The 16,239-nt window shown below is 53.5% G+C and overlaps 1 protein-coding gene across 2 annotated transcripts in view; it reads left to right on the top strand.

Moving 5' to 3' along the window:
• The first annotated feature begins 6,710 nt into the window (after positions 1-6,710).
• LOC141095473 (cryptochrome DASH) overlaps positions 6,711-16,239 on the top strand; it is a 47,545-nt gene continuing 38,016 nt past the window's right edge. For both annotated transcript variants that reach the window (XM_073581491.1, XM_073581492.1), the window contains exons 1-3: positions 6,711-6,820; positions 15,153-15,325; positions 15,761-15,854. In XM_073581491.1, the coding sequence (XP_073437592.1) occupies positions 6,755-6,820; positions 15,153-15,325; positions 15,761-15,854 (333 nt within the window). In that variant the 5' untranslated portion in view covers positions 6,711-6,754. The remainder of the gene's footprint in view (positions 6,821-15,152; positions 15,326-15,760; positions 15,855-16,239) is intronic.

Genomic DNA, 16,239 nt, shown 5'->3' on the forward strand with positions numbered 1-16,239 from the left:
CGACCCAGCGGCGCCAGCGCATATGGTACGATCGGAGGGCCAGAGAGCGCACCTTGGAAATAGGACAGAAGGTCCTGGTGTTAGAGCCCACTAAGCAGAATAAGTTTCAAGCTGCATGGCAGGGACCCTACCAGGTAGTGGGGAAAATAGCCGACACAACCTATAATGTCGCCGATTGTGACGACCCCAGGGTTATCCGCATGTTCCACGTGAATATGCTGAAGCCCTACCGGGAGCGCCCTGAAGAGGTAGTGGCCATCTGTGCACCTGAAGCAGAGGATTTAGCCGGACTTCCCTTGCCGGATGTCTTAGGGGAAAGGACTCAGTCTAAAACATGGGACCAGGTACACTTGGGTGAAGACCTAGGTCCCCGGGAGAGACAGCAGGCGGAGGCGTTGTTGAGGCTGCGACAGAGGATGTTTTCAGAGAGACCGGGCTACACTCGCCTGGCACAACACAATGTTGAGACCCAGGATCAGACCCCCCTGCGTCAAAACCCCTTCCGCGTCCCTGAGTCTGTACGAGAGGGGATGCGACAAGAGATACAAGAGATGCTGCGTTTAGGGGTCATTGAAGAGTCAGATAGTCCCTGGGCATCCCTTTTAGTGTTAGTGCCCAAGAAGGATGGGACTACACGGTTTTGTGTAGACTATCGTAAGCTCAATGAGAAAACAGTGACGGATGCATACCCCATGCCGCATGTGGATGAGTTGTTAGACCGGCTGGCGGGGGCAAAGTATTTGACCACCATCGATCTATGCAAAGGCTACTGGCAGATTCCCCTTAGTCCTGACGCTATTCCCAAGTCGGCATTTGTCACCCCGTTCGACATATTCCAGTTTCGAGTTATGCCATTCGGGATGAAGAATGCCTCGGCGACCTTCCAAAGACTGGCTGACCGGCTTCTGGATGGTCCCCAGGACTATGCTTTTGCCTACCTGGACGACATCGCCATCTACAGTGCGACATGGGAAGAGCATCTAAATCACCTAGAGACAGTATTGGACAGGATCCACCAGGCCGGAATCACCCTGAACCCAAACAAGTGTCACGTGGGCAAAGCAGAGGTTCAGTATTTAGGGCACTGGGTGGGAAGTGGGAAACAGCGACCAGAACCAGCCAAGATTGAGGCCATTGCCAAATGGCCCATGCCACGCACTAAAACCCAGGTCATGGCGTTTCTAGGGACAGCGGGGTATTGCAGGAAATTCGTTCCCAATTACAGCAGCGTAGCCAAGCCCCTCACTGATTTGACCCGGAAGACCCAACCCCGCCAGGTAACCTGGACCTCAGAGTGTGAGGAAGCCTTCCGCCAACTAAAGGATGCCCTCACCAATACCCCTGTATTGGCCGCACCCGATCCAACTACACGTTTCCTTGTTCATACAGACGCTTCTATGTTTGGATTGGGGGCAGTACTGAGCCAAGTCGGGCCGGACGGCCAAGAACACCCGGTAGCTTAACTGAGTCGGAAACGACTGCCCCGTGAAGTAAGCTATGCGGCCATCGAGAAGGAGTGCCTGGCGGTAGTATGGGCACTCAAGAAGTTGCAACCATATTTGTATGGACGACAGTTTTCCCTCCTAACGGACCATAATCCCCTAGTCTGGCTTAATCGGGTCTCTGGAGACAACGCCAGATTGCTGCGGTGGAGTTTAGCCCTACAACCTCTGGACTTCACCATCCACTACAGACCCGGCAAACAAAATGGTAACGCCGATGGACTAAGTCGACAAACGGAACTTGTACCAACCCCATAAACTTCGGTCATCCCCAAACCGATCCGTTGAGGATCAGACTGTGTATGCTGATCGCGTCGCTGAAAAGGGGAGCCGTGTTACAGAACCACTCAGCACCCAGAATATGTGCAGTTATATGTATATATAATAGGTTCCATGTGAGATGCATGTCCCTAATGTATCAGCAGTGTCCGCCCTCCCCCCACCTTTGTAATTCCCACAGTAAACCTCCGCAGGCTCCGGCCACCTGCGGCTTTTGAAATGCATGTCTAGCCTGACGCTTGTCTATTGGCCGGCCCTCTGTATCTGTGTGATATATTCTGTGTCCTGTGAGTAAAGTGTTGTCAGACTGGAAATACATGGAGAGGCAGTGATCTTTTATATGCGCCCATGCACTCAGAGGAATTCCAGCCAGCGTCATTCATTCAGACTCCAGCCAACGCAGAGCGGACCTCCGAAAACACGGGGTGGTACTGAAAGAGGTACCTCAGCTTGGAAGACCCCGTTACACCAGATAATTACAGTTCTTTCAAGCTGGAGTTCCTTGCCATAGTCTGGGCTGTCACCGAAAGGTTCAAGCATTACCTAGCTTCTGCCAAGTTTACAATCTTCACGGACAACAATCCGTTGACCCACTTGGACACTGCAAAACTGGGCGCCCTGGAGCAGCGGTGGATGGATCGGCTGTCTAACTACGAGTTTACTATCAAGTACCGAGCAGGGCACAAGAATGCCAATGCGGATGCGCTATCCAGGATGCCTAATCTGCCAGATGCAGGAGAAGACACAGAGGCTCTGGAAGAGGTAGAGTTGCCTCCCTTCCACTGACCACTGGCGGCCCAGCGTGCTCAGAGGGTGAGAGACAGGCGGTCTGGCTTGAAGGAAGTCACCCTGAATCCATTGCCCCATCATGACTGGGCCGAAGTGCAAGATAATGACCCTGCAGTCCGCCTGGTGAAGGAGCTACTGCTACAAGCTGACTCACGCCCAGGTTCAAGTGCTCCTGAAGAAACCCAGCAGTTGTGGAAGGAGAAAGGTTGGCTTTTCATATATGAGGGGAAGCTATGTCGGAGGAGTATCAATGCCCGCACTCATGAGCTAGTCTGGCAGGTGGTGGTCCCAAAGAGAGATGCATCAATGGTCCTAGAAGCATACCACAATGGAGCTGGACACTTCGGATGGAAGAAGTTGGAAACGTTGCTCAGAGAGAGGTTCTACTGGACTGGCATGAGGAAAGCCATTGAGAGGTGGTGCTGGGAATGTGGACAGTGTAACCTGCGCAGAAAGGATAGAGACAGCAAGAGAGCTCCTCTGCAGCCCATCATCACCAAACAGCCACTTGAGTTGGTGGCCATGGACCATGTGAAGCTGGTTCCTAGCCAGTCAGGTTACCCCTATGCCCTTACCATTGTGGACCACTATTCAAGATTCCTGGTGGTTGTGCCTGTCAAAGATCAAACTGCCAGAACAGCGGCCAGAGCGTTCCAACTGCACTTCTGTAGACCACATGGGTACCCTGAGAGAGTGCTTACTGATCAAGGTCCAGCTTTCGAGGCAGAAGTGTTTCATGAATTCTGTAACCTGTATGGTTGTAAGAAGATCCGGACAACACCGTATCACCCACAGACCAATGGCATGTGCGAGAAGATGAACCAGGTAGTGATTGACCTGCTGAAGACATTGCCCTTGGAGGAGAGAAATCTGTGGCCTGAAAAGTTGCCAGATCTGGTAGACCTCTACAACCATATTCCCGTGAACTCTACCAACTGTACTCCAGCATACCTGATGAGAGCCAGACCTGGTAGGCTGCCTATTGACTTGGACATGGGAGTCCTGACACCTATAGTGGCGTCCCCAGATGCTGATTGGGACACGGAGAGGCAGCAACGGTACAGAAGAGTTCAGGAATGTGTGGAGAAGAGTTTGACCCAGGCAAGACAAAAGCAGAAGCTTTACAACCAAAATGCACCTGCCGTCCCTTTGTCGCCGGGAGAGCAAGTCTTGAAAAGAAAGAGAAGATTGCACAAATTGGATGATCAGTGGGAAGCTGAACCTTATACCATTCTGCCCTCGAACTTTGATAATACTAAGGTATGCCTTGTGAATAAAGATGGAGGAGAGACCTCAGCAGTGGTATCAAGAGATCATTTGAAGTTGTGTCCTGACCAGTTGAAAGAACGAAGAGAAGAACCAGTTGTGAGTTCATTCTCTGGTTCGGGAGGTGGTGCGGCTGGTTTGATCGGGTGGAGATCTGCCACCTGAGAATGAGGATGACGATTGGATCTCAGGATTCTCAGATTGGATTTAAGACAGCCGACGCCCTATTCTGATGCTGGTGATTCCTTCTGGCTTGTCAGCTCTTGGTTTTCAGCTCTGTTCCAGTCATCTAAAGCTAAGTTTTTCTGCTAATGTTCACACTTGATTTTGTTGGTCTATTCAGTTTTTTGTGTGGTCTGCCAGCCCCAGCTGGGGGCTGAGCTGAATTTCCACTCTTATTTATCAGTATTTTGCCAATTGGCTTTTTGTCCCTTACTGGTTCGGTCTCTTTTTGCTCTGTCTCAGAATATTCCAGAGTGCTGATATAGTGGGAGAAGTCTAGTGACTTCAGGGTTAATTTTGCTGTCAGAAGTGTTGGACATTATTTTTGTAGGGTTTTTTGCAGGTTGCAGACAGTGACTTGCCTTTCCTTTCCTGTCTAGTTAGTTTGGGCCCCATCGTTTGCTCAGCCTATTTTCCTGCCTGTGTTTGTGCCTTCATCTTGTTTCACCGTCAATACATGTGTGGGGGCTATCTATTCCTTTGGGGTCTGCTCTGGGGCAGTTAGTTTTCCCTTTTCTTGCTTTAGGCTTTTGTAGTCCTCCGGCCGTGACGAGGTGTCTAGGAACATCTTAGGCACGCTCCACGGCTATTGCTAGTTGTGTGGTAATATCAGGGATCTGCAATCTGCATAGTTACCAACTTCTCTGGTTTTCTGTAGCTTAGCTTGTTTTGTTTTTTTTCTCCTCGGTGACCCATTCATAACAGATAACATCCAGCCCATAGTGGAAGAGGAGAAGGTCAGCACAGTGCTTGGAGAATTCCCTGCACTAGAGTGAACGATGCTATAGTGGTGCCAGTGTTGCTGTTTCCCCAATTGGTAGCACAGGAAGACGTGACTCAAGAGAATCAGGAATATCAGGTCGCAGGTGCCACACCAGCAGTGGAGCCAGAGAACCCTTGCCCTGCCAGTGGTGAACCTGTTGCACCCTTGGTGAGTCTAAGAGGTCACAGTCAGTCTGGTATCCCTGTGTTACATAGAACCCCCAGTAGTGTATCCAGTACATTACCCACTACACCAGTCTTACGCAGGTCTACCCGCACCACACAAGGCATACTACCAGTTAGATACCGTATATAAAGTAATGTAATTGTTGAAATGTAAATATGTAACTGTTTTTCAAGTTTTGTGCCTACAGGTAACCTGTAAGAGTTTCCTTCGGAGGTTTGTTTTATGGACACTGAACCACAGGAATTGTGTGTGGTCAAAAACTTTTACCATTTGCCAGGAATGGACCATGGACATTGATGCTGGACTTATCATCATAGGACCATTTTTGAGCTCTTGGTTTTTGTACATTTTTCCTTTTGCAAATCTTGTACAATTATTGCTGTTTATATGTTATATATGTTGTTTTTCACGTTTCTTGTTCAGCCCAGGAGTGCTGACTTGCACTATTGGGGAATGTGGCACCCCCAGTAGTATGGTCGCCACAGTGGCTTTGCCTTCCTCCAGGGGAGGGTAATGTCAGGCTTGGAAGCAGTGATGGGTCTCTCCAGCAGTTAACCTAATGCATGCAATACAGTTCCACTCCAGGCCAGCAGGGGGAACTCTGAACCAGGATGAAGGGGAGGGGGTGCTCCCTGAGGGCCAAGAGGAAGGAGTGGTCAGATAGTGTGAGGAGGTCCACGTGTGCAGACGTGTGGAGCGGGGTGGAGGTTGAGCACCGGGAGGAGAGCTCCCTCACCGCTAGAGCGCAAAGACTGGAGCCTGGTCTCCACGGTGGTACGGATACTAACGGTCCTGCCACAGATACCAGAGGAGTAGGAGGCTGTAAATGCCCTGCTCTCACCAAAGACTTGGGACACAATAGCAATTGAATAGAGAGCCAGGACTCAGGAGAGGAGTCCCCGAGAGAGGCTACAGCTGTCTGTCATACAAGTAAAGTTCTAGGAACATCTGAAGAGAGGCATTTCAGAGTAACTAAGTACTGGAGTGCTTCACACTACAAAGCGCTAGGAAGGAGACTGCACAGCCCTTCTGCTGAGAGAGAATCCTGATTTGCTTCCAGGCTAACCTGCCCCAATACCATCTGTAATCAGGACCCTGGACTGCATATACTCAGTAAAGGTACAGAAACTACAACCGCTGTGTCTTGTCTGTTCCCTACGCTTCCGGCACTGCTACATCCCCGTGCCAGCTACATCTACACTGCCCTGGGATTACAGCTCCACCTGTGGGGAGCTTTACCATCTAAGCTGCACATACCATCAGTCCTAGCGGATCTGTATGCAGCGTTGGCCTCACACCATATTTGCCAAACACCACGGGTGGCATCACAAACTATCCTACCATTAACTACATCTCCCCATTGCTTGGGCGCCCAGGGCCACGGACCGGGTCACCGCTGCTGTGACACATCCCCCTGACACCGGCCCGGTACCGAGTACCCCACATCCCTGGGTGTGAGGGGCGACCCACTCGCATCACACATAGTGTAATCCGGCGGCCATAAATCAGATCTCAATGATATGTCGCTCGCGAACGATCCGTCTCTTTATGGTGAGCGGAGTCGAATGAGCCGGCTCACCGAAAAGAGCCGGACTTCCCATCACTAGATCTCATCTCACAGATTCCGTGTCGCCCTCTAGTGGCTGTATTGTGTACTGCGACATACTTGTAAGGTAGGCGGGATTTACGTTACCACAGTGGGCGGGGCATGACAGAATAGCAGCACCGGAGTGACAAGTTGACAGTAATGGCGGCTCCGGGCAGGACTATCATTTGTTTGCTGAGGAACGACATGCGATATCACGATAATGAGGTACTGATCGCCTGATGCTCCCGTGTATCGCTGAGTGCATGACTCTACGCTGAGCTGCTGTAGTTACGAGAGCAGCAGGTTACACAACAGCCGCGCACTGCTGCCAGCTACGGGCGCGCTGATTGGCTGCTGGTGCAGCTTGTATAACACGGGGGCGGAGCTGTGCTACACGTGTGCGGCGGTGGGAGGCGGCAGAGCGCGGGTGATGGGGCGGGGAGGGGGCAGGGCGCGGGTGATGGGGAGGGGGCAGGGCGCGGGTGATGGGGCAGGGCGCGGGTGATGGGGCGGTGAGGGGGCAGGGCGCGGGTGATGGGGCAGGGCGCGGGTGATGGGGCGGTGAGGGGGCAGGGCGCGGGTGATGGGGCGAGGAGAGGGCAGGGCGCGGGTGATGGGGCGGGGAGGGGGCAGGGCGCGGGTGATGGGGCAGGGCGCGGGTGATGGGGCAGGGAGGGAGTAGGGCGCGGAATATGATAGGGCAGGGAGGGAGCAGGGCGCGGATGAGGGGGCAGGGAGGGAGCAGGGTGCGGGTGATGGGGCGGTGAGGGGGCAGGGCGCGGGTGATGGGGAGGGGGCAGGGTGCGGGGAGGGGGCAGGGCGCGGGTGATGGGGAGGGGGCAGGGCGCGGGTGATGGGGCAGGGCGCGGGTGATGGGGCGGTGAGGGGGCAGGGCGCGGGTGATGGGGCAGGGCGCGGGTGATGGGGCGGTGAGGGGGCAGGGCGCGGGTGATGGGGCGAGGAGAGGGCAGGGCGCGGGTGATGGGGCGGGGAGGGGGCAGGGCGCGGGTGATGGGGCAGGGCGCGGGTGATGGGGCAGGGAGGGAGTAGGGCGCGGAATATGATAGGGCAGGGAGGGAGCAGGGCGCGGATGAGGGGGCAGGGAGGGAGCAGGGTGCGGGTGATGGGGCGGTGAGGGTGATGGGGCAGTGAGGGGGCAGGGCGCGGGTGATGGGGCGAGGAGAGGGCAGGGCGCGGGTGATGGGGCGGGGAGGGGGCAGGGCGTGGGTGATGGGGAGGGGAGGGGGCAGGGCGCGGGTGATGGGGCAGGGCGCGGGTGATGGGGCGAGGAGAGGGCAGGGCGCGGGTGATGGGGCGGGGAGGGGGCAGGGCGCGGGTGATGGGGCAGGGCGCGGGTGATGGGGAGGGGGCAGGGCGCGGGTGATGGGGCAGGGCGCGGGTGATGGGGCAGGGAGGGAGTAGGGCGCGGAATATGATAGGGCAGGGAGGGAGCAGGGCGCGGATGAGGGGGCAGGGAGGGAGCAGGGTGCGGATGATGGGGCAGGGAGGGGGCAGGGTGCGGATGATGGGGCAGGGAGGGGGCAGGGTGCGGATGATGGGGCAGGGCGCGGATGAGGGGGCAGGGAGGGAGCAGGGCGCGGATGATGGGGCAGGGAGGGAGCAGGGTGCGGATGATGGAGCAGGGTGCGGATGATGAGGGGGGAGGGCACGGATGAGGGGGAGGGCGCGGATGACGGGGAGGGTGGAGGGCGCGGATGACGGGGAGGGGGGAGGGTGCGGATGACGGGGAGGGCGCAGATGACGGGGAGGGGGGAGGTGGGAGGGCGCGGATGACGAGGGGGGGAGGGCGCGGATGACGAGGGGCGGGGAGGGCGCGGATGACGAGGGGCGGGGAGGGCGCGGATGATGAGGGGCGGGGAGGGCGCGGATGATGAGGGGGGGGAGGGCGCGGATGATGAGGGGCGGGGAGGGCGCGGATGAGGGGGAGGGGGCGGATGATGGAGCAGGGCACAGCTGGTTCTCCGCAGACGCAGAATAGTAACAGAATCCCGGGTGCAGTATACAGCTCTGCCATTGTGTGATGCATGTGGTGATAATTATGAGCCCCTTCTTTAACCCGTCATGACCAGGTGATTTTTCCATATTTTTTCTTCCCCCTTCTTGTAAGATCCATACCTGTACTTATTTTTCCCATAGACCTAAATAGCAATCCTTGTGTTTTTGGTCTTTTCTTATTACAGCATTTACCTTATGGGTTATTGTATTTGATATTTTTATTATATAGATTGCAATTTTAAAGCCACGGCGACACCAACCTTTTTTAATTTTTTTTTTGCTTAGTTTTTGAGTCATTAAAGTTCAAAAAAGTAGCAAGAGGGTCTTTAGAGGCTAATACTGCTATGGAAACCCAACAGTTCCCCACAATCGCTGAATGCTTACATGGGCGAATCCCTTAAGGGACCCTGTCAGCACAGAATGACTGATCAAACCAAGCGCTCCGTGCTTCACGGTGGGGCCAGTCATTTAACTACACCTTCCCGCCTGCTTGTTTCCCTCCTTCTCCACCCTTCTCTGGCCCTATGAAGCCAGAGCTGTCAATCAACGAAGATAGGTGGGAAGGTGAATATGTCATTCTGTGCTGACAGCGGCCCTTTAAATGCTGTTAAGCATTGACCTCAGTAGTTAAACTGACTGACAGCTGATCCACGCTGGCCAGCCATAGTCACACATACCAGACATCGCTGTATGATCCCAGCCAGGTCCGGTGTAAACAGCTAGTCAATCAGGCGGATCCTGTTTGTCTTCCTCTGTGACGCCGCAGTGTTTCAGTGTCGTACATACCTGGCTGAGATCATATAGCCGGTGACACAGGCTGCCCACAGATCGGGAGCACATATCGGCTGTCGGGTTCTCTTTAAACAGCAGGGACTGGAGCTAGCTCCTGTCGCTGTCAATGGCAGGTGTTGGCTGTATAAGCCTATATTCACATACAGAGTTTTTTTCAGCAGCCTAAGCTTGCTGTCTGGCAGCAAAAATTGCTAAGTTAAAAATAAAAATGTGGCTGCACTTTTTGGCATGGAGCACATGTGTGATCTGTCTACAGTACATGTTTAAAAAACCCATGAGATTTCGGAAGTCCCGCTGCGAATGCACAAGTCCCAGGACATACTTTTACTCTCTGATGCATTAAATGGGCTGTCTCTTTTGGCAGTTGGGTTTTCGTTAAAAAAAAAATATGTCCATAGTTTGGTTTTCCTGGCTATTGCTTTCCCTGCATACTCTACTGTGATGTCATCATAAATCGGCTCAGAAAAAGAAGCCTTACAAACTCCCCTTCACACCACCATAGCGGGCTGGCTGACAGATTCTCATTTGACTCATTCCGCAGCCAGCAATAGACTGTGCAACACTGAGGCTTTGGTAGATAAAAGGTGTAAAAACGTTAATGAAACGTAAGTGTCAAAATTATTTTCTCGTTCGCCTTATTGGGGGACACAGAGACCATGGGTGTATGCTTTGCTGCCACTAGGAGGCTGACACTATGCACAAAAAAATGTTAGCTCCTCCTCCGCAGTATACACCCCACCGACCGGCACCAATTTCCTCTCCTGGACGCGCGCTCTTTCTCAGGCAGGCGCCATTTTACCAGCCTGTTAGCCGGCCACCAGCTCGTTCCCGGATCATCTTCTGCCAGCTGTTTTTTTCCGTTCAGGAGGTCTATCGGCCGGATTTCGCTCTGACCTGCATCCACTGACAGGTCGCAGAGCATCGCTTCTGGGGACACCGGACCGTGAGTAGCTCTGCACTGCAGACTGACCCTTCTCCGCCCTCTGTCCCCCAACCTTCCGGCATTACCTCAGCTTTTCACTATGTCTACCTCTAAGTCTGATCGTACCCGCTCTACTGCCCCCCCCCTGCACTTTAGTCAAGTTCTTGCATGTTCTTCGTGCAATCGCAAACTTCCCTCAGGCCAGTCCACTCCCCTCTGCCTGGATTGTAGCAACCCAATTCAGCCTGACGCTGTCCAGGAGCCATCTACGGCTCCAGGTGAGAGTGAACCCCCCATGCCTGGCTGGGCCTCCTCGCTATCTCAATCAGTGGCAGACCTCACCAAAGTGTCTCAGTCCCTGGTGGCCGTTCTTGATAAGTTGCCCCTGGACTCTTCAGCAGGGCCAAGCAGGTCCCAAATTGTTCCATCTGAGTCAGCCAGCGTTAGTCGCAAAAGACCCAGGCAAGATGCCCAGCCGGATTCCTCTCCTAGTCCCATCTCACCGCGTAGCCCTTCTCAGCAGCCTCCCTCTCGGGCCTCCTCTCCCGAGTCAGGTGAAGCGCTTTCGGACAGGTCATCTGAGGGGATTTTAGAGCTGGATTCAGACCAGGATGCAAACATGAAGGTCACAGTGCAGAACCTCATTGCAGCGATCCATCATACTTTCGATATTGCTGACTCCCCTGCGAAATCCTCAGATCAGGAGGTTTCGTTCAGACGGGCAGAAACTCCCTCCAGGGTTTTTCCTTTCCATTCCGAGTTTGGGAAGATTTTTACCAAGGAAAGAGAGGATCCGACCAGACGCTTTCAAAGAGGAAAACGTCTAGGCGTACTCTACCCATTTGCTAAGGAGCTCACAGACAACTGGTCGGCCTCTCCCTCGGTGGATCCGCCCGTGTCCAGGCTTTCCAATAACACGGTTCTCGCGCTTTCAGGCGTGGCGTCCCTAAAGGATTCTAATGACAGGATTATAGAATCCCTGGCGAAGTCTGCCTTTGAAGCGGCTTCAGCGGCTGTGTGCCCAATCTTTGCTTCATCCTGGGCAGCAAAGGCCATAGCCACATGGGCAGACGACCTTCGTCAAGGCGTCTTAGATAAGGCGCAACCGGAGCGTTTGGCCGATCTCGCCAATCAGATCTCCCATGCTGGGGACTATCTTCTTTCCGCTTCCTTGGATGCCGCATCCTGTGCAGTTCAGGCGTCAAGCAACGTAGTTGCAATTCGACGTACAGTTTGGCTGAAGGCCTGGCAAGCGGACTTGTCTTCTAAAAAGTCCCTCACTAACCTGGCTTTTCAGGGGGTGCGCCTCTTTGGGTCCCAATTGGACCAGATTATTAAGGACGCCACCGGAGGCACGAGTTCACTCCTCCCTCAGTCCAATCCTCGCAGACCTCCTCTATGGCGTCAGTTTCGACCCTTTCGGACTTTCCGCCGTTTCAATACGGCGGACAACTCCAGCCAACAGAGACCGCAGGCTCGCCAGGAGAGAGAAAGTTTCCTTCAGACCCACTCCTTCCTGGCGATCCCACTCTTCCCAGGGCAGACCGTCCAGATCTGGACGGTCTACTTCAGCATGACTATCGTTGGACACGCGAGGGGCCTTTCCAATTGGGAGGCCGACTTCCTTCCTTCAGGGACGTTTGGCTGGCCTCCGTAGAGGACGCTTGGGTCAGGGAGGTCGTATCCTCAGGATACAAGATACAGTTCATCTCTCTCCCACGGGATCGTTTCTTCTAATCCCGGCCTCCAAAGGATCCAGCCTTGATCCCGGGGTTCTCTACGGCTATCGCCTCTCTCCTCAGACAGCACCACTACCAGCTCGTCGCACTGCCCTTCGGTCTTGCCACCGCTCCCAGACTCTTCACGAAGATCGTGGCAGCGTTGATGGCTTTGTTGAGAGTCAGAGGTCTCGTTCTTTTCCCATACCTAGACGATATTCTGATCAGGGCTCCCTCATTTCAGCAGGCTCACCAAAGTTTGTCAATCGTCCTGGACACTCTTTCCGATTTCGGGTGGATCGTCAACAGGAAAAAGTCCTGTCTGGTTCCTACCCAACGCCTGGTCTTTCTAGGCCTTCTGTTCGACACTCGTCGGTCAAGGGTCTTTCTCCCACAAGAGAAGATTCTCTCTCTGCAGCAGGAAGTACGATTGCTGCAGATCTCACGATTCCCGTCCCTCCGTGCAGCCAGGAGGGTCCTGGGAAAGATGGTGGCGGCGATAGAGGCAGTTCCCTTTGCCGAATTTCACGCCAGACCTCTCCAGCAGGATTCTTCCTTCCCATTCGCTGGCAGATAGTAACCACAGATGCCAGTCTCCTCGGTTGGGGCGCAGTGTTCCGCAACCACACTGTTCAGGGTCGATGGTCGGATCGGGAATCAGTACCGATCAACATTCTGGAGATTCGAGCTATCCATCTTGCTCTCGTTCACTGGGAAAGGCTCCTCAAGGGACTGCCGGTACGGATTCAGACAGACATCGCCACAGCGGTGGCATATGTCTACCGCCAAGGGGGAACACGGAGTGTCTCAGCCCTGGCGGAGGGGTCCAAGATTCTTCGTTGGGCGGAGATTTCCGTTCCGACAATTTCCGCGGTGCACATTCCCGGTGTAGACAACTGGGCCGACGATTTTCTCAGCCGCAAGGGTCTCGCGGCGGGAGAGTGGTCCCTCCATCCGGAGGTGTTTCATCTGCTCTGCCTTCGGTGGGGAACCCCGGATGTAGACCTCATGGCGTCTCGCCTCAACAGGAAAGTCCCACAATTCGTGTCCAGGTCTCGGGACCCTCTGGCAATGGCGCCGACGCTCTGGCCGTTCCTTGGTCCCAGTTCGACCTTCCCTACCTGTTCCCTCCTCTGCCTCTTCTTCCCAACCTGTTGAAAAAGATCAAGGCAGAAGGAATTCCAGTCATTCTCATCGCCCCGAATTGGCCCATAAGGTCTTGGTTCGCGGACATTGTCAACCTTCTCGCGGACGCCCCCTGGAAGCTTCCAGACAGAACAGATCTGCTGTCTCAGGGACCGATTTGCCACCCCAATTCTCGGCCGCTCAATTTAACGGCGTGGCTGTTGAGACCGAGGTTCTGAAACGGGCAGGATTTTCCGACCAGGTAGTTCAGACCATGATCCGAGCCAGAAAGCCATCATCTTCCAAGATCTACTACCGTACTTGGAAGGCCTATTTCACTTGGTGTGAGACCAATGACATCGCGCCCATGTCCTTTTCGCTCCCTTCAGTCCTAGCGTTTCTTCAGGCGGGATTGGATGCGGGCATTGCCCTCAGTTCCCTGAAGGGTCAAGTTTCGGCGCTGTCCATTCTATTTCAGAAAACATTGGCTTCCCAGTCCTCAGGTTAAGACCTTTCTTCAGGGCGTGGCTCACACGGTTCCGCCGTACCGGACGCCCGTGGATCCATGGGATCTTAATCTGGTTCTTGAGGTTCTGCAAGGTCCTCCCTTTGAACCCCTCAGGGATAATTCCCTTTCTCTCCTTTCTTGGAAGGTAGCCTTTCTGGTGGCCATCACCTCCGTCCGGCGCGTGTCGGAATTGGCAGCTCTTTCGTGCCGCTCCCCTTTTCTGGTGCTCCACCAGGATAAGGTAGTTCTGCGGCCTCCGCCCTCTTTCCTGCCGAAGGTGGTGTCCTCGTTTCACCTCAACGAGGATATCGTGCTACCATCCTTTTGTCCGTATCCAACTCATCCCCGAGAGCGGTCCTTGAACAAGCTGGACCTGGGTAGGGCGATAAGAGTCTATCTGTCTAGGACGACTTCCTTGCGAAAGACAGAGTCTCTTTTCATTATCCCTGATGGGGCGCGGAAAGGTCACTCGGCGTCAAAGGCCACTATTGCTCGCTGGATCAGATCGGCAATTTTGGAAGCCTACCGAGTTAAGCGTCGCGGAGCCCCTCCGGGGATCAGGGCCCACTCTACTCGGGCAGTGGGTGCCTCCTGGGCGGTGCGCCACAGAGCTTCCGCGCTGCAGCTTTGCAAAACTGCAACATGGTCATCGGTTCACACGTTTGTGAAATTCTACAGAGTCCACACCTACGCTTCGGCGGACGCCAGCCTAGGTAGACTGATTCTGCAGGCCGTGGTGGTGAGTCCGCTGGCCTGATGGAAGTTTGTTTCCCACCCCAGGGACTGCTTTGGGACGTCCCATGGTCTCTGTGTCCCCCAATAAGGCGAACGAGAAAACAGGATTTTTTGGGTTGCTTACCGTAAAATCTGTTTCTCGGAGCCTTCATTGGGGGACACAGCACCCTCCCATGTTTTACAGCTCCTGTTCTTATGTTTGTCAGTTGGTTACAGTTGAGTTGTCTGTTCTGTTTTCATTCTGTTTTGTTACTTCTCCTACTGCTTTCTCACTAACTGAGGAAATTGGTGCCGGTCGGTGGGGTGTATACTGCGGAGGAGGAGCTAACATTTTTTTGTGCATAGTGTCAGCCTCCTAGTGGCAGCAAAGCATACACCCATGGTCTCTGTGTCCCCCAATGAAGGCTCCGAGAAACAGATTTTACGGTAAGCAACCCAAAAAATCCTGTTTTTAGCCCCAATTGCATGCACTTAAGTTATAAAAAAAAAAATAAAAAATTGTCTCCAAAGGTGGACAACCCCTTTAAATTAAATTTCACTGTAGTGGATGGAAATGGAGGTCATTTTGCGAAAGGGTTTACAGCCATGGACTGCCCACTGTGTTTATATAGGCAGCGGCTTTAGAATGAGCAATAGATACTGAGGAGCTCTGCAGAGAATAAAGGGGTCCCATCCCCATCTGTCCTGTTTGGGGGTCCTGTTTATGGGCAGAAGACGTCCACTATTTTCTTTATGTTGTAGGTGTTGCTATGGGCTCACAGAAATGCAGATCATATCGTCCCTCTCTACTGCTTTGATCCAAGACACCATTTGGGAACCCATTATTACAATTTCCCCAAGACTGGACCCCATCGCTTGAAGTTTCTGTTAGAAAGTGTGCAGGACTTGAGAAACACACTCAAGAAGAAAGGAAGGTAAGACTGATTGTAGGACTCTAGTAAAAAGGAAGATAAACGTCTGTTCACACATGGCATTTTTGCAGCATTTTTCACCATTTTAATATTTGGGGGGAAAATGACACAAAAGCGCAGGTATTTTATACAATGTTTTTCTTCCCAAAAGTGTTGCTTTTTGATGCAGAAAACAAAAACGCTGCAGAAATGTTGCAGGTGAACATACCCTTAGGCCGCGTTCAGTGTTTGGTCCGTATTTTACCTCAGTATTTGTAGCCGACACCAGGAGTGGGTGATAAATCCAGAAGTGGTGACGTGTTTCTAGTATTCTTTTTCCTTAGTAAAATACTGAACGCGGCCTAAGGCTGATTGTACGACTTCACTTTTTAGTTGGGAACATACAATGTAGACCACCACTCGCATCGTCCTCCTCTCTTCTCCTTCGTATCTTTATAGCAATCTGCTCCTCAGAAGAGGTCAGCCTGAAAATGTCATTGAGGATCTGATCAAGCAGATCGGTGCGGTGTCTGCCGTGGCTCTACAAGAAGAGGTATGTTCAGTCTGTGACAGCCGTCTCCTATAGTAATTTACTGTCAGGTGGCCCCACACCTGCCCCTCTATGATCAGCTGTTAGTAGGCCCCACATGTGCTGGTAGCGTACAGAGTACAGATCAGGAACACTACATCTCTGTGCACTGTGTAGTGGCCTTTTTTTGGGTGCTGTAGCTCCGCTCCCATTCACTTCAATAAGGCTAGTTTCACACTAGCGTTTATTCGACGCAGCGCTCAGCGCCGCTAAGCCCCGCCCCCTGCTGGCTCCCTGCCCGCCCCATCCGGTCATCGCCGCCTACACATGGACGCTTGCGATCTGCGCACCCTATCTTTAGCATAGGGTGCGCAGATCGTGCGCTGGCCGTGCGCTATTAGGATTTTGG

The sequence above is a fragment of the Dendrobates tinctorius genome, unplaced genomic scaffold (genome assembly GCF_039654945.1).
Source record: "Dendrobates tinctorius isolate UK_male_01 unplaced genomic scaffold, ASM3965494v1 ptg000070l, whole genome shotgun sequence".
Taxonomy (NCBI): domain Eukaryota; kingdom Metazoa; phylum Chordata; class Amphibia; order Anura; family Dendrobatidae; genus Dendrobates; species Dendrobates tinctorius.